The sequence below is a fragment of the Betta splendens genome, chromosome 21, assembly GCF_900634795.4.
Source record: "Betta splendens chromosome 21, fBetSpl5.4, whole genome shotgun sequence".
Classification (NCBI taxonomy): domain Eukaryota; kingdom Metazoa; phylum Chordata; class Actinopteri; order Anabantiformes; family Osphronemidae; genus Betta; species Betta splendens.
In genome coordinates this window covers 8,304,979-8,329,538 of record NC_040899.1, presented here as the reverse complement: position 1 = coordinate 8,329,538, position 24,560 = coordinate 8,304,979, and the positions used below count along the sequence as shown (strand labels likewise).

The 24,560-nt window shown below is 43.8% G+C and overlaps 1 protein-coding gene across 5 annotated transcripts; it reads left to right on the top strand.

Annotated features, from left to right (window-relative positions):
* The first annotated feature begins 712 nt into the window (after positions 1-712).
* On the top strand, positions 713-24,556 carry osbpl6 (oxysterol binding protein-like 6). 5 transcript variants are annotated; one of them, XM_029136961.1, is made up of 23 exons: positions 713-997; positions 5,715-5,959; positions 11,473-11,595; positions 11,905-11,958; positions 12,127-12,240; positions 12,325-12,495; positions 13,502-13,643; positions 13,796-13,899; positions 14,321-14,413; positions 14,855-15,023; positions 15,365-15,495; positions 16,333-16,440; positions 16,926-17,057; positions 17,832-17,919; positions 18,746-18,999; positions 19,417-19,554; positions 19,722-19,785; positions 19,919-19,997; positions 20,596-20,740; positions 20,883-21,027; positions 21,145-21,271; positions 21,374-21,496; positions 22,042-24,556. In XM_029136961.1, the coding sequence occupies exons 2-23, from the start codon at positions 5,813-5,815 to the stop codon at positions 22,151-22,153; spliced, it is 2,763 nt and encodes a 920-aa protein (XP_028992794.1). In that variant the 5' UTR covers positions 713-997; positions 5,715-5,812; the 3' UTR covers positions 22,154-24,556. The 5 variants fall into 5 exon arrangements, with proteins under 5 accessions (XP_028992794.1, XP_028992793.1, XP_028992792.1 ...); XM_029136960.1 differs by having other exon boundaries at positions 13,499-13,643; XM_029136959.1 differs by having other exon boundaries at positions 13,439-13,643.
* Positions 24,557-24,560: the final 4 nt, after the last annotated feature.

Here is a 24,560-nt window from a genome sequence, read left to right as displayed (position 1 = left end):
ACGCACTCCACCCACCTGTATATTGTTGTATTGTGTCAACACAGCTTGACTTTAATTCTTGCTGCTGTATTTTTAATTTTGTATCACACTTTTGTGCTGATACTGTATGTGACACAATTTCCCCACAGTTGGACTATTAAAGGGTTTCTTATCCTATTCTTATCTTATCTCAACCAACATATTGAGACTTGCTCTTGTTCAGCCAGAAGTGGGTCACGAATATGTTTCAGGTCCAGTTGAACTTCATGAGTCAAATGAACCATATATTATGCTCATTACGTCTCGTGCAGCTACTGAGACTATTCACATTTCATAGTACAAAATAAAAACACATTATAATAATTATTATTTTTTTAACAAAATGTATCCCCCCCACACACTAATGTCACTGGAGGGGATCGCTATAGGTTAACAAGTACTTACTGACCTATATATTTTTTCTTTTATGTGTCAACATTTTTAAGTCTTTCCAAAAATCATTAAAAGTCCTAAAAATTTAGTCTCATTTATTTCCTCGTATCCACTAGCTGCAGTAATAGTCTGAACACACGTCCACTGGACAATGCTGCCATCCACTCTCCTGAACCCAGCCCAGCCCGGCACAGGACCGAGCGGACTGCCCAGTCCGGGTCCGTGAATCCCGCTCCGCGTTTTGAGAGCAGCTCTTCCCGCCAGTGCGGCTCCACTCCGGTGATTCCTTCCCGCTCGGAGCCAGTCTTGCTGCAGGGAGGAGCGAGCGGAGTGCGGTGGAGCTGAGCCGAGCATCACATCCCGCATTCAAAGAAACGGGCGAACGCAGCACTTTTTGTGACTTTCTATAATGTTCCCGTCCGAACACGGCAGACACCTTTAATTGGAAGAAATATCCGAGCGGACGCGGAGCCTATGGGAGCCATCTTCCTCTGAGGGCTGGGAGCCTCTGACCAGCCGAGGGAGACCCCTCAATTGTTTCCTGCGCCAAGAACTGTAGAGACATGGTCGTTACACGGCGTCTGTGGTAAGGAGCTTCTCTCTCTCTATCTTTCATCACGAGGAGGAAATGAGCGAGTCGTAACGGTTTCGCGTTGAACCGGGAGCCGCCGCGCTCGCGCTCCGCTGTGTCCGTAGCATCCTCGGCGCATTTGCATCCCGGATCAATCGCCGCGAGCAGCCTAGCCGCCACTCGGCTAGCCGCTGTAGCCGCTACTCTACCTGGCGCCGGGACGAGACGAGCCTCCACACACGCACATCCCAGCATCGCGCGCGCACGCACACAACGGCGGAGCCCCGAGCCGCGGAGGCAGCGGCACCACGTACGCAGCCGCTCACTTCCAATACTTAATGCGTCACCGGCGTTTTCACCTTTTCGCGCCGGGCTTCGCCGCTTCCTCCGCCGTCCCGTTGTCTCCGCGCGCGCACGAGCGCGGCGGCCGCTCCGCACTTGATCCCCCTGCAGCTCGCGCGCGCTGTTGTCATTGAAAGTTGGCCAACTTGTGTGACTGAGAGGATTTCTCCGCTGGCCGCTCGTCAAACTGAAGGTCAGACGGTGACTTTGCAGTTGTGTAAAATAGCATAAATTACAAACGGCAGCGGGGACTTTCGGCAGCTTTTAATAGACGCTGCTCTGCTCCGTTGCACCGTTTTGCTGGTATTTTTCTTGGCCTGGCCTGGAGAAGCGGCTCGCTGAAGGTGCCCCCGTCCCATGTAGATCAAATATGTGCAGCTGTTATGTGACTTATTCTTTATTTTTCATCAAAATTGCACACACAAAAGAAAGAATCAGCAGCAAGAGAAAATGGAGTATTTGCTTCTTTACTCACGGATTAGCTCATGCACTCATGCTCAAAGGGGAAACATAAGACTAGTACATGGTGTAACACCTATGACTCATCTATAGCTCTTCTATAGATGGTTGCTTTAGTGATGGTTTCAAATCACAAGCACACTCACCATTATTCACACGTTGGTCAGTGGTTATTTTTACTCTTTCATTTTTCTATACATTTAGAATGTTTTGACTTATATTGACATTTTACCTGTTTTGTAGCAGCAGGTTCATAATACGTACAGTATGGTACGATCTGTTCCGCTCATTCTGAGTATAAACAGGTTTACAATAAACACATCCCATACCATTTAACAACATGACCGACTCATCTAAACCCATATGTTGCTTGGAAAACAGTAGAAAACATTACATTGATTTCACACCAGACAATGGAAAAGAATTCAGTAGCAAAACTCAGTTCATGGGAGTTCTCAACTTTTAAAAACCGACGCGCGTCTTAGGATATTTCTGATCACTGTGTAGATGATGTAATGTGTGCAGTGATAAACTGGCCCCTTCCAGTCAGCGCTGTTAAAAAAAACAGGCCTATTTTAAAGATGCTCAGTAGCCACAGATGTCACACAAGATCAAGCATGCTGTTGTATAAGCGATCAAAACACTGGATAAGCATTAATATCGAGTTGTAAATTTATACAATAGCTGTGCTCAAGCCTGTAATACGATCTGAGAAGATCTCTGCCTTAGTCTGCCTTTGTTGGCCCACTTTAATTATGCAACACAGAGGGGATCATCAAACTTGGTTCACAGTAGAGTGCCGGTCGATATTGTGTTATTGTGGGTGTCTTGGATTCAGTGACAACACAAATAAGAGCATTCTTCCTCCTCTTTTGAAGCGTCATTCTGCCTCTTAGGTTACACCCATGTGCTTTCATGTGCACTAACAGTAAACATCCAAATCTGCAGGATGATGTGGTTACTGATTCTCTTTTTCCACACCTTGCAGTGCTTTGCGTTGTTTGTTTGGCCTCCGGTCGTGCGACGTCCCCTCCACATATTTGGTGTCTAGATCTCTAAGTTTATTTTCTCCATCCGTGTCAGAGCTCACAGAGCTCGGCACACAGATAGAGGGATTACTCGGGTCCTTTAAAGCTCTCTCGGCACAGCTGCTGGTCTTCGCTTGACCAGGACAGATGATAGTCACGGCTTTATTTGTTATATTCTACTAATCCCTGAAGGAGAAATTTGACTTTTCATTTGCCACCTTCCTGCTAAGGTCACAGCGCGTATTCAGCACATAGAAGCCGGTAGGAATTCAGCATATTGTTGAGAGACATTTCCTGTCTCGCTGCTTTTATTGCAGGTGATTGAACCTGAAAACTCACATCTGTCAGGATGCTACAGTGCTCAAACTCTATAATCACCATAACAATGTCAAGAGAGAACGCTGAAAGAAAGAATTGGCATAATTAAACAATAGTCATTAACATTTATCACATCTATTGAAATGAAAACCGTATATTTCATGTTTCTTTTGCATAATATGAAAAACAATTATGTGAAGCACTTAATGTTTAAAAATAATTTAGCACTGCAACAAAATTAAGGTTTATGTTATTGTTGTAGTAAAACAAGGCAATCTGAATGTAGCAAATATGCAGCTACTGTGGTCAACGTAATTGTCAGAAATGAATCCATCTCTAATCCATAATGCTCAGCCATTAGGTTAATGTTTGCTCAGCTTGTTCCAAGCATCTCCAAAGTTTAATTTATGAACTGTGAATAGCATTGACAGTGAATCTGAGATTAAGTAATAAATTAATCATTCATGGTTTAATAAGCCACTGATTTCAGTGGCTTATTAAACCAGTGAAAAGTTTTAAAAGATGCCACGATTTGAAAGTTTATTTGAACCATTGTCTGACGAAAGGTATAAAGGTTTCACACTGAAACTGTAAAACAAATTTAGTTGGACGCCTGCAACACACTCAAATTTGGGACAGAGCCAAAGTAAAGCATTACTTTAATTAAAAACATTAAATGTTCTTGGTGATTTCAAAGTGAACGGGCCATTGGTAACAAGTGAGAGTATTGTGACTATGACTGCATGTACGCACAACATTGTGAAACTAAAGACCAAAGTCAGAAATTACTGTGCGTGACACTTTGAGGTTCCAGACGACGTTATGTTGTCACAGAATGCGCATATTCTACTTGGAACCGGTGCACAAAGAGGAAGGATTGCTTCAGTTCAGGGTCGATGCTCAGGTCATGACAGATGGACTGAAACACCATCAACATGTGTTCTGCGATCAAGAGAGTTCACATTTCAGCTTGTTTCCAGGAAAGACAGACAAGGGTTCTCTTGGGTTCTCTGCCCCGAAGAAGAAAAAGCCCATTCATACAGCACTTCATAGCAGAGAAAGGCAGCAGAATGGTGTAGGGCCCATGGGGGCAGTGCACTGGCGTTTTACAGAGATGTACTGTATGTCGCCATCAAGAATACGTCTTTTCTTAGGAAGTTAGCGGATATTTTGCCCGGCCTCATTCTGCACTGAGGTCGTCAGCGTTCACGCGCTTATCACCCCGATGGCAGCCTTTAATAGTCAAGCGTTAAGGAAGTGTGGTATCCAGATGACAGGGCCTGTCGTGTCCTCCTGCTTAGAGGACCGTAATCATGGTGACTGGATTTAGAAGATTAAGCTCATGGCTAAGTCCTGGCTGAATGTTAACCCAACATGCTAACTGGCCTCATATGGTGCAACGCTGCCTTGCTCTTAGAGTGTCAGATTTTAGGAATATGACTCTACACGAGGCCACTGAATGTAAACTGCAAGGAATTTTTGCTTTACTTTTACCTATAGTATAATTTGTCTAATCTTTTTTTATGCCTGTTAGAATTGTCACTGAATCTGCTCCAGTTTTCAGTTCAGCATCTACAGTGTAACTTGAACAGTTGGTATTGAGACTGTTACACTGAAAGTGCTGCTAACGTCTGCTTCCCTATTAGGTCAAGGAGAGAAGCGCTGTTAGATAGGCTAAGTGGAATACATTATCTGAAAGGACTTAGCACCTTGCCAGTAGATCCTGGCTGGCGTAAGACATGGCAGGGATGATGACGGCGTTAAAGGAGCTGAATTATACATGGCGCTGTGTGTGTGTGTCGGTGTCATTGCATGTGAGCATGCATAATGCTGAGCTGAAGAGCTGCACAGTGGATTCAGGGTGTTTCCCTGTTACAAGTTAAGTCACTTGGTGAATGTTGATTATTTGATCAAAAATATCTTCTATATGCAGTAATTGTCCTTGTAAAGGCCCAGTAAATCCCAGGTTTGTTTACTGGCTTGTCTTAAATCGATGTGTGTTTTATCAATGCTGAGACCTCCTGAGAGCTCACACAATTACAGAGCCACTGCAGGCAGTATTATGGGTGTCAGCATGGAGCGGCGCATTGCCATGACTAACGATGGAAATGAGAACTCCCTGTTGCTGTTTGAACACGAGGTTACAACCAGATGTGTGGACCGAGCACGGCCCTGTCACTACTGCACACGGTTTGAAAGCTTTATCTGGTGTGGATCCTGTAGCTTTTATTGGTGTGAATTTGCTCTTTTAATCTGTAAGATAACAAGTAACAGTCCTTCTGTAAAGTGTAAGGCATTGTGTCACCTGTACATTCCTATGAGATAATCTCATTGACTACAGTCACATGTTTACAGTGATGTACCTAAAATGTCAGAGATCATAAAAGAGCATCTTAACTAAGCATTTGTGAAATCCTGTGTTCAAACTGATGACAGATGGGTCTGTAAGCCTTGGAGAAGCCCATCCGCTCATTGCCTCATAACTACAGCGAGTTTAATCAATGACTGTGGCTTAATGTCTGCAGGGAGACAAAATGAGGAAGTCGAAGTTGATTTAGTGCAACTTCCTGAACCCTGCTTTTCAGATGAGCTTCAAGCAGCCAGCGTGCGACCGTGTCTGAGGATGCCTCTGATCTGTGGACGCCAAAGCTGAGGGAGGTCAACAGAGCCCACCGGTGCCACCATGTCTCATCACCAACACTACCAGCGAGGCCCCCACGGCCGCACTATGAGCTCCGAGGAGAGGAGCGCCACGCCAATCAACAAGGCCTCCACGCCCGTCCACAAGAGCGCCTCCTCCTCTTCCTCCTCGCAGCGTGACAACCGGCAGGTAATTATCAGACCACAGGAGGAGAAAATCCATCCATTCAAATTCTAGCTGGCAGTAGAAGTGCTTTGAATGTTGGTAACTTGTGCAGAGATAATATAAGGAAGAGTGAATATTATTCCAGTTGGCTGCAGTTCTCCATCAGTGCTTTTGTTTAGCGAGACAGTTAATGCCACATAAAATGAGGCAGACAGAAGGAAGCTAGGACTGCCAGGAAGCCAGTTAATCATGAATATGAAAAAAACAGTCAAAACTATTTTGATGCAACTTACAGTAGTTTGTATGAAATTTACTAATTCAAGCAGAGAATCAAAAATTGTATTGTGCAGTTTTTCTGTTGTAGTAGAGTCACGGTGAATGGTAGGGAGTGACAACTCTTATTTTTAGTGGTTCATATGGTAATTGGTTACACATTTCCTCTGCACTGAGCTTGTCTGAAGCCCCGAGCCCCTCCCCTTCCTCTTTAAGCTGCTGTGTCACGGTGGCCTGTGCAGAAACATTGCACCGAAATTGGAATCTCTGACATCACCGCTTTTCCATTGGCGATAAATATTTCATGAGGAACAGGAGGAGGCTCGGTGCTCCACTAAACATGTGGCACGCTCCCCTTACGCTGCGTGCTAGCCCAGCTTGTGTCCACGGGAGACTGCTCTCCGCCGAGAAAAAGAGAGCTGGTGTAAGAAATGGGGCCTTTTTGGAAAAGCACAGTTAAAGTGGCGCTTGATGAGGCAGCCAGTCAACGCCTCCAAGCTGTCTGTTCACTGTTCTTTTCCTTTAATGTCACCTTACGTTGCATTTGATAACAAGGCTTTTACACAAGCAGGGTCCATCTTTAATTGCTCTGACACGCCGTCATCTCAAAGCCAGGTTAATCTGTGAGGTTATCTAATAGCACTTCTTTTGGCACCATTAACAAAGAAAAAGATGTAGAGATAGCAGCAAATTAAGCCTTTGTTTAGTAGAATCCCCTAATTTAATACACCTGCCTGATCTCTGAAGACCTGAGATAGTGGTGCACTGAGGAAATCAGCAGCACGACAAGACTTTAATTGGGAATTAATTCTTCATTGTTGCAGCTGTTTGTGTGTTATGAGTTAGCAGTGATGCAGCCAAGTGTCGTTCCTGTGGGTTATCCAGGCACTTGATGTAACAATTAGAAAAGCAGATATACTTGATATAAACAGCATATCATCAGCAGCATATTTCTAAATGCAGATTTAAAAGCTCTATCTTTAAAATAAATCATGAAGACTGTTTGTCCACAATATTGTTTGATTTGTGGAACTGATATGTACAGTATCAGTACAGTATGTGTGCTCTTGTGCAAGGCTTCTCAGCTTAGTGGAGAATTTGTTGGCCCAAGTCAGATACAATAAACAAAAGCTATGCTTTTCTGCTTAGTGTGTTCTGTGCAGGCAGTATTTGGTGATAGACTTTTGTGAAGTATATACAGTACACTACATCATCCCGAGGGACAAAGTGAGGAGGCACAATAGTTGCTGAGGAAGGACCTTTGCAAAGCAAGGCTGAGCCTCAATTTTGAGGAAAAATGAAAACTGGCCATTTTGACGAGTGAAAGCCCTAATGAGATCCATCCCCACGTCTCCAAAATCGATACATGTCACTTTCCCCTCTGCTGACGACTACTGTTCAGTCCGCAGCTCCTCACGAGAGCAATTAGAGGCACCACCTGTAGTCAGCAGCCACAACACAACACCCCCCTCCCACACACACACACACACACACACACACACACACACACACACACACACACACACACACACACACACTTGGAGTTGTGGATAAAGTCATGAGGTTGATTCAGGATGTTGCTGTGTCCATTTTTTTCTCTTGCTGTGTCTAATTTCCTGGAGATTGGAGATAGAGGAGTAAAAGATGGGGTCGCACGCTGTGTTTGTGGCAGAGCTTCTTTGATTTATGGCAGTAGAGAAATCAATTGATATCAAATTTAATTATAATTTACAGAACTATCAGATACAGCATTCTTTCTGTCTTTCTTTTCACAAGCTCATGCTGATGCATGATTCAATAGTGAAGCACTTGCCCTTTTACCTGCACAGATCAGTATTTTGCTGTCCTGGACTTTAGATTGTCTGATATGTTGTCAATTGTTGGCAATGGAGAAAATAAAATCTTCTGTGGGGGTCACCTCTCACTCTCTTTGGTGTTTACTCAAAGCATTTCACTCCTTATGCGTGTACTGCTAAGCCATGTAGACTCTGATGCAGTGAAATCCATCCTCACAACAGTTCCTGTGGTGATTGTGGAAAATGAGGCGGAAGTGTTTACAGTTTTTCCATTAAGGAATAGTTTCTGTCAAGGAATAGTTTCATGATCTTACACAGTATATTCCTACTGAAGGAAACCACATACCTAAGCACTACATTTGGTGATTATTAAAGAAAATTTGACAATTAACAATTGAATTTCTTGGCCTTTTTGTGTATATTGGGTGATCGTGGGTGGTGTTAGCTCCTTAGAATAAAAATAAGAATAATAATGCCTTTATTAGTCCCACAGCAGGGAAATTGCACCTCACAACAGAAACAGGACAGAAGAACAGAGAGAACCTTTACATACCATACAACACGCATCCATGAACAGAGCAAATGCAGTTAACAGTTCTGATTGTACAGTCTGATAGCAGCAGGTAGGAAGGATCTACAATATCTCTCCTTCACACAGCGAGGGTGGATCAGTCTGTTACTGAAGCTGCTCCAGAGCAGACACTGAGTCCTGGTCCATGATGGATGTCAGTTTAGCCAGGACCCTTCTCTCACCCACCTCCTGCACCGTGTCCAGAGTGCAGCCCAGGACAGAGCTGGATTTCTTGATGATCCTGTCCAGTCTCTTCCTGTCCCTCACTGTGATGCTGCTGCTCCAGCAGACCACACCGTACAGGACGGCTGATGCCACCACAGAGTCATAGAAGGTCTTCAGGAGTGGCCCCCTCACTCCAAAAGTGTCCTCAGCAGGTAGGGTCTGCTCTGACCCTTCCTGTACAGTGCATCCGTGTTATGAGTCCGGTCCAGATTATTATTCAGATGCACACGCAGGTACTTGTAAGAGTCCACTCTCTCAATGTCCATTCCCTGGATGTGCATCGGTGGAATGACAGCAGACTGCCGTCAGGGAAAATCTACCACCATCTCCTTTGTTTTCCCTGCGTCCAAGAGGTGGTTCTGTTGGCACCAGTCAACAAGTCCTGAGTGGCCTGTTTGTGAGATAATCCACTCCGTCGGATGGCGGTCCACACCAGCCTCCTCCAGTTTGTGTTTAAGAAGCACCGGCTGGATGGTGTTGAAGGCACTGGAGAAATCAAACAACATGATCCTCACAGCGCTGCCGGGCTTCTCCAGGTGAGAAAGAGCTGGATGTGGGAGGAAGATGAGGGCGTCCTCCAGTGTCTTCATGAGATGGGATGTGAGAGCCACTGGTCTGAAGCTGCTGAGGTCTTTGGCATGCGGTGTATTAGGCACTGGTCCCACGCAGGAGGTCTTAGAGGGCAATAGATTAGATTTTTTTTATTTGTTGCTTACTTTTTATTGCATCATTATATGAAAATGATAAATATAAATATGCATTGGCTGAATGTGGTTGGGTTCATATGGTGCATCATCTTGGGAAAGTCAGTCCTGCAGCAAATCAGTAAGCATTGTATCTCTGCTTGTACATCAGTGTCAGTATGTAGGCAGAGGTGTAAGAGAAGTTTGTCATCAGAAGTGGGCTGTTGTACTGATATTTATAGTGCTGATTTAGCCTAAGGTGTCCCGGAGGAGTGTTTGTCCTTTCTTCAGCTCAGGGAGACCTTAACTGTAATAGTGTGATTCATTGCAGCATTAAAGAGGCTACTGTGCTACACTGCAGGTGGTGGATCCCATAAGACTTGGCCTGTGAGACTGACACAGGTAAACTGTTAGATTGATTCGGATAATAGTCAAGATTATACACATCCTTTAACCATTCACTACTATATAAAACAGGAAGACTTTCAGTTAACTGCTGGCGAAGGAAAGTCCAAAGGCAAAAATCTGTTTTCAAAGAACAGGCTCAAAGAACAAACCTTCTTAAATGTTGACAGACAGGCTCACACAGAGTCAGCCCCAAGATCCTTCATTAAAAGGGTAAACTTGCCAACAGGGACCAGCTTGTTCAGCTTTAAATTATTCTGCAGTAAGATCAATGCATGTGAGCAGACTGCAGGAAATCACTGACTTTATTCAGTTGTTTCCAGGTTCAAACAACAAAAGTAAATCCTCCGATCGTAGCAGTTATTTCTATGCCAACCTTTTTTTTTGCATTTACAAGCCAGAGGTTGTCATTTACAGGCTGATGGGAAATTTGTTGATTCGTATCGCTGATGGTTCACATTGGAAAAGCGATAACCACAGGAGTGCATTGAATTGCAATATCTGCAGCACAAGTCATTCTTTATTTAGTGTGGCATTGATTCATCAGTTTATAACGCTCCCGATAACACACAGGATGTTTGTCTCGAGGTTCCTTGCGCCCCGTTGGCTGCGCACTATGCTCAAGACTGTTATGATCATACGGCTGATGTGCTGATAATATTACGTGCAATGTTATACAGTTGATAAGCAATTAGAGTACACTCAGTAAACTGCTACCCATCAAAATATGATAGCTCCACATTCTGCTAATGAAGTCATGACCCTCCACTTCCCTGTTGCACCGGTCACTGAAACCATCAGTGGAAAAACATGACCTCATTACCAGACAGATCTGTTGCCCGGCCATTAGATTAAACAAGCTGTTGTCTCCTTTTGTTAAATGTCTTGCTAACCTCGGTTGCATGTCATCACGTTCACCCAGAGGACTGTCTTGAAGGTCACAGGAGGGTTGCACTGTGCTGTGGAGGAAATCAGGCTGTTATAAGGTTTGACAGAGAAGCTTGTGCATGTTAAGATTTGGTTGCGCTTCTGCTGGGCACCCTTTCTCACTAAGACCTCAGTAAAAAAGGCAATTACAGCAAAAGTAAGAAAGCTAGAAACCTGCAAAGTTGCACTTGGTGTATATTTACTTCAAGTACTGTGTGGATCATGCCGAGGCTTTACTGACGCTCCTTTCAAAGCTATGAACTCATCATTTCTGGTGCGTCCCCCTAGCTGGACCACAGTATGATGTCTTACCTGCCCCTGCCTCACCCCGTTATCCCTCTACTCTACAAGCGTCACTTTGATTTATAGACCCGCTGGAAACAGGAAGAGCACAGTCAGGAGAAAGCTAATGGCGTGGAAATGCTGAGAGAGCAGGGGGAATTTGAATGGGGCAGTATTTCTTTACATGCGTGTGTGCAGCGGTGGAATAAAGAAGTGTTTAGTGTTCTCCTGTTGTTTTCCCCGTTCATCAGGCTGTGGGCATGACAGCAGAATGTCATCTCTTTGCTACGGTGCATGCGTCTCCTGTCTTCTGCTTATTCTGGAGTACTGAGTGGATTAGTTCTGACGTAGCACCATATTTTTGTTCCTCTCTAGGAGGCAGACAGCTGGGAAATCATTGAGGGGCTGAAAATCGGTCAGAGCAACGTCCAGAGGCCTGATAAGCACGAGGGCTTTATGTTGAAGAAGCGGAAATGGCCCCTGAAAGGCTGGCACAAGGTGAGACCCGCACAAACAGCATTTGCTCCTGGAGAAAGCCCGTTCAAACACAGATGCGCTGCTGTTTGTCTAGTAAAGCACCATTGCTTAAAAGAAGTTCCCCTTTCATGCACCTTGGTTCAGCATCAGCTGAAGTGAAAAGCAGCTGAAACTAGTCCCTATAATTAGAGTATGAATTCAAAACTTCCCAAAACATCAGAACATGGTGCAGAGAGCTTTCACCTCGTATTGAATCAAATGTAATACATATTTAATAGATGTGTCTGTTGATAATGTCACGCATTATTTTTGTCCTTTTTTTCTCTGCAGCGTTTTTTCGTTCTAGACAATGGCATCCTCAAGTACTCCAAGTCCCCCATTGATGTAAGTAACCCTGACTATAACCCAGGGGCACAAACAGGCCAGGCCAGCCTGACATCAGCTAAGTTTGGCAGTGCGTCATCACAAACATCTTGCACGCTGTGCTGCTTAGCCAAGTAAATGTACATACAGTTCAAAGGAGCGGCTGAAAACGTATGTGTCTGGTCTCAGATCCAGAAAGGCAAACTGCATGGCAGCATCGACGTCGGCCTCTCAGTGATGTCCATCAAAAAGAGAGCCCGCCGCATTGATCTGGACACGGAGGAGCATATCTATCACCTGAAGGTACCTCTGATCAGTCACCGTGCATTAGAGAGCCACTATTCTCTGGGTGGAGGAGTTCACATCTTTGTTCTTGTCTTTTTGTAGGTAAAATCCCCAGATATCTTTGATGCTTGGGTTTCCAAGTTGCGCCATCACAGGCTTTACAGACAGAACGAGATTGTGCGGTCCCCCCGCGACGCCACCATTCGCACGTTTCCTCCCCCCACCACTATAGAGCCCCCTCAACCTGCCGCAACTGTGGTACATGAAGCCAAGGTGTGTGATGGTCCTTTTTCAGGCTTCTGCTGTGTTTTATGTGTGCTTTGATCACAGGGCCATTACTTATACAACAGGATGATGTCAGAGAGAGCAGCATCTACAGTACCTTAGGTCTCTTTTTCATCCTAAACTAGGCCAGTGCACCAAAATATCATTTAAAAGAAAGGCAGACGTGATGGAGGTTATTCAAAGAAGGTGTGAAATGTGTTTTACGACATTCTTTTTCTTTTCATGACTCTGATCTGTCCCCTGCAATATGTAGATAATTGGCACATTAATGACTGAAAGATCTGTGTGGGTCTGGTATCTGCCTAATGCGGTAAAGCTGGTCGCACAGGTAATTGTATCCAGGCTCTTGGGATGCCATAAATGATTGTTTATCCAGACTAACAGTTTACTCTGAACCCCTGGCCCTTGTCAGAGTGTCTGAGTTGTTTGTAAATGTGAGGATGCAGCCAGTGGAGGTTCTCCTGGGAGTGATGCTCAGTGCCTTGTGCAGGCTATTAGAGGTGATCAGTAGGATCTGGATCCAGAGCAGCTGGCTGCAGCCTGATGAGCTCTCCCCGAGCAGCTTACGTGAGCGACTTCAGTCCTTGAGTGAGAATTAACTTTCACAGTCGCCTGCAAATATACATGCTACTAATAAAAGGACAAATTGTGTGAATTAGATAGTTCAACTTGCTGTATTTCACACATCTTTCACATTATCCTTCCATCAGAAAAAGCAAAATGTTTTCTATTTAAAGATACGATTACCGTCCTCGAGAGGACAGAAACGATTACAATGACTGTTATGCAAATAAAAAATGCAAAGTAAATGTTGCCAGTGTCCAGACACAAAGGACATAAGGCTGGCTCTCATCTTAAAATGTTACTCTGACTCCTGATATTTTATCTTTGCTAATATTGTAGCAGTCTTTTTTTGGTGTTGTTCCCACAGCAGCAGTTTTCAGTCAGTTTACCGCATGCTGACCCTGTCGCGGTTCCTGTGTCGTCGCAGCAGACCAAGCCGAACAGCTTGCCGTGGCAGCCGGTGGCCCCCAGCAGCAGCAGCAACAACAGCCTGCCTCCCTCTTACAGTAACGGACAGAGCAAGGTGGTTGCCTGGCTGCAGGAGTCGGAGGAGATGGACAAGTGTGCCGAGGGTGAGTGCAATTCCCATCCTAACGCCAGCAGCAAGAAAAGTAGATTAAATCAAACCGCAATGCTTACAGTGAGAGAAATGTCTGAGATTTCTTGACACACAAAACTAATATGAACTATTTGTGCACACGTGGGCGTGAATATTTATTTTCAGAGCTTGCGAGATGTCAGTCCAACCTGACTGACCTAAGCCGGTTACTGCAGAGTCTGGAGATTCTACAAAGAACACAGTCAGCGCCAAACTTCACAGATATGCAGGTAAAAACACACACACACACACACACACACACACACACACACACACACACACACACACACACACACACACACACACGTAACAGAGTCCGCAGTATGTAGGTCGGTAATGATGGAGGTGCGTCAGAAATAGAAAGGGTAACCTCTCAGCAGTCGCCTCCATTGTCTAGACTGTCTAGACATCTGACCCTGCTCACAGAACACCTGCCCGCGTTCCTAACTGATCATATTTTTTTTTAGTTTGTGGCTGAACCACATTAACGTCATTTGCCCAAAGAATTGAGTTTGCAAATCATCTGTGGGAATGTTGTGTATTCTTGTCATTTCACTGCAATCAGTGTGTACGTTAACCTTTGCTTTCTTTGTGACGTGTTTGTCCTAATCATTGCACTTTGCATTATTTTCATCCATGTGTGCCACAAAGACCAATTGTGTAGAATTGTCAAAGAAAGAAAAGCGCTTGAACAGAAGATGGAGAACAAAAAGTGTCGGCAAAGATGCAAAATTCCAGCTTCAGGTACTCCAATGATTTCTACTATCGCACGCAGACACAGACTCTCATAATCTCATTAAAACTGTAGTTGACATGTCTAAAAGGGGGGAAAATATGTTTTTAGGTTACAACCCTGTATTATCATTTGACCTAAAGGTGGTCATCAGTGCTTGTTAGTGCATGTGGAGACTGTAACTGAGAGTCATTAGTCATTAGTCTGATTTTCAGTTGTTACAGACAGTCAAGAAACTGTTGTTTTTGGTTTTGCTCTCATTAATAAGGCTGCACTGCATGTGTAGCTTATTAGGTTAACCACTGTCATGCTTTGCTGTCAATCATGCTGTAGGGTTGTAATACCTTGTGTCATTGGGCGCTAGGTAAATGCGCGTCCAGTCTCTGAGACACATCAGTATTCCTCCAGCTTTGACTGATTGACTGTGATCACCTGTGCACACACCTCTCCAGGTCCCTCTCTCTGCCAGCATGTCCCCTGTCCGTCTCCACGCGTCTAACCCCAACCTGTGTGCCGAGCTGGTGGATTTTCAGACCCCCGTGTCCCGGCTGACAGACAGCGTAGAGTGTGCCAGTGACTACATAAAGCTTCAGGAGGAGTTCTGCACCATTGCCCAGAAAGGTAGCTGTTTTTATTTGATGCTGTATGTACCAGATATACCAGAGCTGTATGCTCTGGTATATTACAATCTAAAACCTGAGCCTAAACAAAGGTTTACTCTCAGCAGTAAAGCTATTTTTGACATCAAGGCAACTGATTGAGTGAAGTGGTTAATGAGTATAATACATAGTACATCCTCACATAACAAAATGTGTTTTATATTAGCAAGTAAAATAAAAGAGAGAAACTTGCAGATGCAAATTAAAACAGTATTAATTTTCAAGAAGGTTGCTCACAGACAGATAAAAAGCCATTTTTACTGTGCAAAGATGAGATGAATCTCTCTCGTCCCATCTCTGCAGTCCACTCTCTGCTGAAGTCTGCCTTCAATACAGTGGCCATAGAGAAGGAAAAGATCAAACAGGTTCTGTCTGACCAGGACCAGTCTGACCATTCAGCCCAGATAAGCGCTCTCAGGAAGTCTCTGTCCCAGGTAATGAAGCATCGCTAACCATCATCCATGACACCTTTATTATATGGGTTTAAATCATCTGACTCATTTATCAGGTTATTTAGCAACTCAACACTTGAGTTTAACATATACAAAGATTAATTATATAATTGAAGCAGTGTCTCTTTGGCGTCATTACACCTATTTTGTAGTTGTCATGTCATATGGTCTGCTAATGATGAGCTGTCAGATTAACAGTCTATTCTAAGCAGTCATAGTGAGAATATGATAAATTGAAACGATAGTGGAAGGAAGCGAGTCATGAAAGTCCAATCATCTTTATGATATTAATTGGTAAGCAGGAGAAATGAGCAGAGCAGTTCATTAGCTGGGTTCCTCAGGGGTTGTCCCTTCACCCATGTGACTTAATTGGACTGTTTCTCTGTTAACAGTTGACTTCATTTCAATGGAACGATGCTGCCGCTTTGTCCTCACTTTGCGCCTAATTGGGTTCTAGTGTGACTGTGTTGTCGTGGGCTGTCGTAGGTTTATACAGTGTATAAGCGCTCACTGTGGGAGGTTAACAGTCAGGAGTCATGGCTGCTAAAACTGCAGCCTAAAACAGTGCAGACTATTTTAATTAGTCAGCACTGTAACATTTCTTGTCCGCTGCTACCAAATAAGATGCCGACTACTTTAAAACCAGATTTATTGGATATTTTCAAAATCGTCCTCAAACTCTGTAGGTATTGCTGCTTAATTCATAGCACTCACTTCAATAAAGTATTCATATGTCGGTCCATTCATAGATTTACTGGCTATTCTGATGTAATTTTTTTGTGATGTTTTGAAAATGAACCACATTATTTTTCAATCCAGGCTTTGTCCCAGAATGCAGAACTCCGAACTCGACTCAACCGCATTCACTCAGAATCTGTCCTCACTGAACAAGTTGTCAGTGTGAACATCATCTCATCACCTGATGAGGTAGGTCCGGCCAGTCAGTTTGTCACTGACCAAATTAATTTCCATCTCCTGCTTTGATGAAAGGCCTGGGCTTCCAAGGCTGGGCAGCCAGGTAGTGTTTGCTTCCTGCATTTGTCAGCTGCATTATAGATTCCTGTTCTGCTAGATTGATGGATCTTCCATTAAGCCGTGGCAGATAAGTTTAAAGCATCATTATTCTGTGTACGGCACATGCTGTCAAGGTTAATGAGGAAAAAAAAAATTACTAATTATAAACGGATGGAAGATTGTCCTCTGGCAAGGGTACACAAGACACAAGATGAACCCTGAGCTGTCTTTGTTTGTGTTTGTTCAGGTCTGTTTTGCTTCTCAAAACAGTCACGACAGCGAAGCAACAGTGAAGTGTGTGTGTGTGTGTGTGTGTGTGTGTGTGTGTGTGTGTGTGTGTGTGTGTGTGTGTGTGTGTGTGTGTGTGTGTGTGTGTGTGTGTGTGTGTTTGCCTGCAGGCCGTGGAACAGATGGGGATCCCTCTGAGTCAGCAGGCCTCGAACGAGAGCCGACTCTCCATGTCGGAGTCTGTCTCCGAGTTCTTCGACGCTCAGGAGGTGCTTCTGTCAGCCAGCTCGTCGGAGAACGAGGTGGGTCTGCGAGAAAAGACGGCGGCTTGATCTGCGAGGGGCAGAAATGAATCAAGGAGGGGGGGTAAAGAAGCCCACTGCTGCAAGCGTAGACAAAGTGTCACTGTAATTGCTGTGTGGAGCTATAGTTAGTAAGCATTTAATTAGGCCAGCAGCAAAACAGAGAAAGTGGATGATGTAAACTCAAACCAAGTCAGGCACACAGGGCACCAGGCTACTTTTCCAACCCACAGTCGTGTCTCTTTACACTTCGTCTGTCTGTTTCTCCTGATTTCCAGCTTTGTTATGAAGGCAATTTGCTCTATCACTTCAAGCAATTAGCCTTGCTTTCTCCACTTTAAGCGGTTGATTCCATATAGATTCAGTCTCTGAGGAGCCATTAAGCCTGTCAGCTCCCCTGCCACGCACTGAGCATCACTGAAGGATAAGTCACTGAGGAGAATCAACCGCCCATAATGTAGCCTGAACGGACAGATTTGTAACAGTATTGGCTGAACTTCAGAGGCTGCTGGAGCCAGTGGCTAAAATATGCTCCTGTTTGGTCAGTGGCCTGATTTTGTTTGCTATATATAAGGTATGAAAACGCCGCATTGGCTCGTCTCATGGTTGCAGCAGTGGGACAGACGCCTGCTGCAGTTCGCTGGAACTGCAATGGCTGTGTGTCCATACGTTAGTTGAAGCAGGGGCCATCTGCATCTGTGATCAGAGTTTGTGTTGTACTTGAGTGCCCTGACTCACTCCGCTCTGTACCTGTCTCCCCCCCCTCCTCCCCAGGGCTCAGACGATGAGTCATATGTCAGTGATGTGAGCGATAACATTTCCGAGGACAACGCCAGCGTGACCGACAACGTCTCCAGACAAAGTAGGAACGGTTCTGTAGAATCACAGCCCTACACAAAGCACCTCTGGGCCAGAAAGGGGAAAATTTAATAAAGCCAGGAGTAGCACTCAGTGGATGGACAATGTTTCTTCTGTGTCGCTGGTACCAGCAAGCTCATCTATCCAGGTAGCAGAGGCAGCTTTGCTCTGGGCTCAAATATTATGAAATATCTGAGGAAAAGAGGGATCTCCCTTACAGTTTTCTATACTACAGTATGTAGAAGTCTTTTAATCAGAACTAAGGAGAACTTAGTCGTGTATTTAGGACCTGTATGACCCATGAAACCCTGAACCAGGCATATTTTATCTGTTTGAGCGTCTGCAGCGCACCAGGCTAATAGCCAGAGGAGACACAGCCTTTGAAGTCTTTATCCTGAGGCTTAAATGATCTGTCCCTGCGTAGCTGAGTGGCTGACTGAATCTAAATCAGATTTAAATCTCTTCTTAGATGTGATGGGAGGGCTTGTGTTTTTTTTTTTTTTTACTATTTGATTTAAATTGATTGTCTTTAAGACAATTGTTTTAATGTAATCGACTCACAAAAAACAAAAAAAACAACATCTCAGATTAGATTTGTCTGATCAGATGTAGAAAATACAAAATGTTGCATGTAACATGCTAGATCACAAAAAAAAAAACTCAAACATGAGATGCTGGTACCAGTAAATATTTACATCAGTTACCAGATGCACCTTAATTTAATCAATGGACCCACAAATTATTGTAAGAATCATCACAAACCTAAATCATTAGATGTCAGAAGTGAGAGTAGCAAATACACTGTTAATGTGGTCAAATGTTTCTCCCAGTGGCCAACGGGGACTTTGCTGGCAGCGCCTTCCGTAACGGGAGACGCATCTGCCTGCCAGCACCGTGTCCCGACACCAGTAACATCAACCTCTGGAACATCCTGAGGAACAACATCGGCAAAGACCTGTCCAAAGTCTCCATGCCCGTGGAGCTCAACGAGCCGCTCAACACCCTGCAGCGCATGTGTGAGGAGATGGAGTACAGCGAGCTGCTGGACAAGGCCGCCGAGACGGAGGATCCCTTCGAGCGCATGGTAAGGAGGAGAGCGGGGCCCAGTCACATGTTAACGAGGTTAGGGTTTAGTCCGGAGAACACACTGATCCACTGGTATCGGATGTTGTCTTCTGCTCGGCTGATGTTGCTACAGGGACTTGTACAACTTGGGACTCTCGACTTTACTTTCAGGCACACATCTCACGTTTCTGCAGTATTTTGCATGCGTTTGTTTAGATATTAGGTGACATTGCCAGCACACAGCCAACACAAATAGTTTTCCACTCAGGCGTGCTTATGAGGTATTGTGCTCCTGAGCTACTGTCGACCTTGAATCCCGCATCATTTGTATTTGACGTTGTCATATAAATGTGAATGTTTGGCTTGTACTTAACAAAGCCTGATAATAAGAGCGTACGTATGAGTCAATCCCTGTTTGTGTTTCTGTCTCTGACAGGTTCTTGTAGCTGCTTTCGCCGTCTCAGGCTACTCATCTACTTATTATAGAGCAGGAAGTAAGCCATTCAACCCGCTGCTTGGAGAGACATACGAATGTATACGGGAAGACAAGGGCTTCTGTTTTTTCTCTGAACAGGTGTGTGTACACTACGCACAGTTAATCACATGGGCAATACGTTCTGTGCTATCCGAGCGTATTTGTTGATTATTGTCAGCGCGCTGAAAGAAGAGCAAATAGACTAACTTTAATGAAAGATCTCAACACAAGCATCTGTCAGAAAGGTTTTTGATCTTTCCTCTAAGGTGAGCCACCACCCCCCCATCTCCGCCTGCCACTGTGAGTCCAAGAACTTCACCTTCTGGCAGGGTAGGTTACAGCGCCTGTTTAATTAGTGAGGGGTGTTCCTCAAGGCAACAAACCAACGTGACTAACTTAAGCTCTTTCATAAAGACATTCCCAGATTGTTCTTTATTTCTTGTGCTTCTGTTTTCTTTTTCAGATGTAAGATGGAAAAACAAATTCTGGGGAAAGTCTATGGAGATTTTACCAATAGGGTCTGTGAATCTCATGATTCCCAGGTAATTAGGAGCCAGTTGCGTGGTGATTTCATACTTAGCTGTGTGTTTAAATGTAGCTGGTAAACAAATCTTCTAGATCAGTCAACTTACAGGTGCTTTATTCCCTTTACTAACTGAAAAACAAGCTGAACATATAAATGTTCACGGTGTCCCACAGACTTTCAGTGTTTTCAGTGTATCATTACATCTGAAAAAACAATTCATCTTACGGGCATTTCTCCTCCTTGCAGTAGCTTTGTATTCTGCCATAATGTCCTTCCTACTCAAACTAACCCCACCATGTGCCCATGTGGGCCAGAGGAATCTGTAAGGAGCTCCAACCCACAAAATGGTCCTCAGTGGGGAGGTGTGGGGATTAGTCCAAAGCTATTTTTATCACACAGAATTATTTAAACATGAAGGCTGGAAATCTAGAGCTCCTGCTGCTGGATCACTAACCAAACATTTTTTTTGCTGCTGAATAATGGCTGTTCTTCCTAAATTAAAAAAAGAGAATATAAAATAGAATAGACCGAACAGTCAACATGTCCCGCTGTCATTAATGATTCTCATTCTCTCCAGCATCTATTGTCTATTAACCCGTGTTGATTCTGTGTAGGTTTGGAGATCACTATGAATGGAACAAGGTCACCACCTGTGTACACAACATCCTCAGTGGGCGACGGTGGATTGAACACTACGGGGAGATCACCATCAGAAACACAAAGAGCAGCGCTTGCCTCTGCAAACTTACCTTTATTAAGGTAAATTGTCAGCGTCACTTATCAGAGGGGTTTGCAATGTTTACCAAAGGCTTTAATTACTGCATATAATGCAGTTGGTAGCTATATTTTATGTGTATTTTATTATACATGGTACTAATAGTACAGTATTTTTGTCTTTTAGGGAAACTACTGGAGTTCCAGTGTAAATGAGGTTCAAGGATTTGTGATGGACCAAGAAGGGAAAGTGATCCATAGGCTCTTTGGAAAATGGCACGAGGGCCTTTACTGCGGGGTTCCACCATCTGCCAAATGCATCTGGAGGCCAGGTAGGCATCAGTTCACCACCTACATTAATACACAGCTACGTACAACTAGTGTTGCTGGTCACCGAAGGTCCAGGAACGAAAACTGCTAATTAAAGATGACGTTTTGTTTCTTGTCAGGCTCCATGCCCACGGACTATGAGCTGTACTATGGCTTCACCAGGTTTGCCATTGAACTGAATGAGCTTTGCCCTGAACTGAAAGATGTTCTACCACGTACAGATGCCCGATTCAGGCCCGATCAAAGGTAGAGCTTAAACTACTCTTCACAAATCATAATATTTGAGCCTTGTAATCCACATCAGTTCTTCTGAATGTGTTTACTGAAATGTGGTTTTGGGTCACACAGGCATCTGGAGGAAGGAAACCTGGAGATGGCATCTTCAGAAAAGCAGCGTATAGAAGACATGCAGAGGACCAGGAGGAAGTGGAATGAGGAGAACAACATCAAACATGAGCCGCTTTTCTTCAAGTAAGCACAGACGCTGCTTGGTCAGATGTAGGGAACTGTGTAGTGCTGGTTCTAGACTATATCTGTGTGAAGTGCATGTGCACTAAGGCCTTGGTATGCAAACACATTTATGAAGTATTGATGAAAAATGATCTATCACACATTTACTTTCTTTAATTAAGAACATTGAAATTGTAAAGCACCTAAAAATCAATAGTACCTGCAACAATAAAGAAGAAGGCATGAGGTTCACTAGCACCATCCATTCATCCTTTCATCATCCATCCATCATTCTTGGAAAGGTCACAAGGGTGATGAGCCAATCTCAGCTGTCATTGGGTGAGAGGCAGGGTACACCCTGGACAGGTCACCAATCCATCACTGGTCACTTATAGACAGACACCTATTATTACTCACATAGACACCATTGGCTATTATAGATGGGCCACTTAAAATAACAGTAAGGTGGAACTGGAAGGTGAGAGACAGCCAGACTACTCAGATTTCACACAGGGAGAACTGCCTGATCTAAAACTTCCCCTCCCCTCTTTTTTCTTTTCTTTCAGGAAAGTGGTCGATGCCAATCACAGGGAGAGGTGGGTCTCCAATAATACATACTGGGAGCTCCGCAAAAACCCAGGCTTCATCAACATGGAATCCACGGTGAACCTGTGGTAGCACATGGATTTCCATCGCGTCGTCACAGATTACAGGCTTCTACCTATGCACATTGAGGTCTTAAGAGAAACTTGTTAAGTATAAAACATTTGTGTGCATGGAAATAAGTGACTGCAGAGATGAGGTCGGACCTGATGTTGGAAGCATACTGTAGGATTACCCTCATCGTGCTTCTCCGAGCTGGGTTGTCACAACAACATTTATCCCACTGCTATGTAGATCCGTCCTCAGCTCCTCAACGTCCGAGTATGTCCTTGCCTTAAAAAGACAAGTCACACGATTTAGCGCTTTTTAGTTGAAGCCATTTGAGTTTTGACAGCTGGTTGGGTTAGACTAGTCTATCAAGTACACATTGCATGTTTAGAGAGCAGCTTTCACCGGCATAAAGCCATTATTTACTATATCATCATCTATTGTAGGAAAAAAAATGATATTTTTATAAAATATCTAGGACTTAGAGTCTGGTAAAAAAACGAGTACTATGTGACTTGGCAGGTTTTATTTATTTTTGCCTTTTCATACTGTTGAATATGAGTGATAGCGGTACACACTCTTGGGAAAGAACAGATATGAAAATAATCTCGACTGAACTTGATGTATGGTGTCCACAGATGGAATTTCTAATGATTAACTTTCAAAGACTAGCTCTGATCAAAGCTATCTTGTCCTGGAAGGAGGGGGATTAAAGTCTAGTCTGGTGTTTTTGGAGCCCTGATGTAAGAAGCACTTAAAACCCTCTCATCCTTTACAGGTGATCTCTGTTTTAACACTTTGGACGTGGATCTGTGATGGATTGTAGTTTCAGTCGGGGGGCGAACCTCATGGTTAGCTACAGGCAAACATAGCATCACTCTGTACAGTTCACACACAGATGTCGTCCCCCCTGAACAGGGAGCAGAACCATAATTTAGTCTCAAACATCAAACCCTTGTCAAGTCACAGAGCTCAGAACAGCCTATAATGGTGTACAGATTGTAAAGCCAATGGAGATGTTTTTATGAATTTTGACTCTATAGAATCGACCAGACTCACAGTGAAACATGAGCAAAACAGTTATAGATGGAACTCACGAGTTCATCACAACTTACCAAAGCAAGTTTCTTTAATTTACATAACCTTCAGTTATAAATAATGCAATGAAAGTGTTCACTCTCTTCATTTGCAAAACTGATAGAAAGCAATGTTTGGCAGTTTTTTCTAAATACATTACCCACGTGATTAAAAAGCCATCAAAACATGAACATATTTTACTGTGGTTAAGAAATTAATCCGTTAACGTAGGACCCACAATTTATTCAGGCAAATATAAAACACTGGAGCCGCCTACAGGTTGTTTTATGGAACTACAGGTTCAGGACACACGAGGTGAGCGGCACTTTAAAGCCAAACACACTTGAACAGTAACAATGACACGAGATGAGCATCAAACCTTGTACTTAAATGTGTGTGTGAAGACTTCACTGCTTTGACCTGAGCTTCTTCAAAGCACAGGTGAGTTATTTTAGTTTGTACATCTACTGCAAAGCAGATTCGTTTTAATGTTCTAACCAGCATCCCCTTGTTTGTGTTACAGAGAAAAAAATATATATATATATCAATACGTAGGCGAAATTAGGTAAAACAAATCCATTGTGTGCGCTGTGCACATGGTAGTAGTTTACAAACCAAATGTAGGACTGCTTTGCACACATACTTATCAGCGTTTGAGTTCATCCCCCAACACAAACGTAATACGACAACTCTTTGGCATCAGTTTCACTTGCTGTGCCTTAATGCATTTATCTATGCCTCACAAACACACAAGATGAGAATCCCCATGACAAGAAGGCAGCATCACCAGGCCCAACCCTGCACATCGTCCTGACACAGAGAGTAGATAAACAGAGTGGAAATATTGGCTGTGGATTAAATGTTTTTGAACGACACAAGAGTTCTATAACCAATACATTTCTGGCAATTACTGTAAATACAATATTTAAAATAAGGGTCACTACTGCAAAAATGGACAAAAAGAGCATTTATGTGCAGAGGTAGGGCCGATACGTCGTCCAGTGCTTGGTGTCATAGAGACAGACTGTAGTGGAGAAAATGACACAAAACCCTTCCATGCTTCCTTCAGCCACTGTTCTACCTGCATGTCCACACAAATTCGCCTGCCAATGAATGTTGCAGATGCCTTACCAAAAAGGTTTATGGTTTCTCAATTCGACGCTCATGTTTTTTTTTTTCCTTTTTTGACTGACATCTATCACCTTGCACTGTGTCAGCTCAGTGGTTGTTTTTTTCAGATCTATTTTCTAATGGGTACCTTCTAAAGTGCAATTTTAACTAAGGACATATCTTATCATGAACACTGTACACTGCTGCTACATAGTGCTTGTTTTAATAAAACTGTGAAACTGAGCGT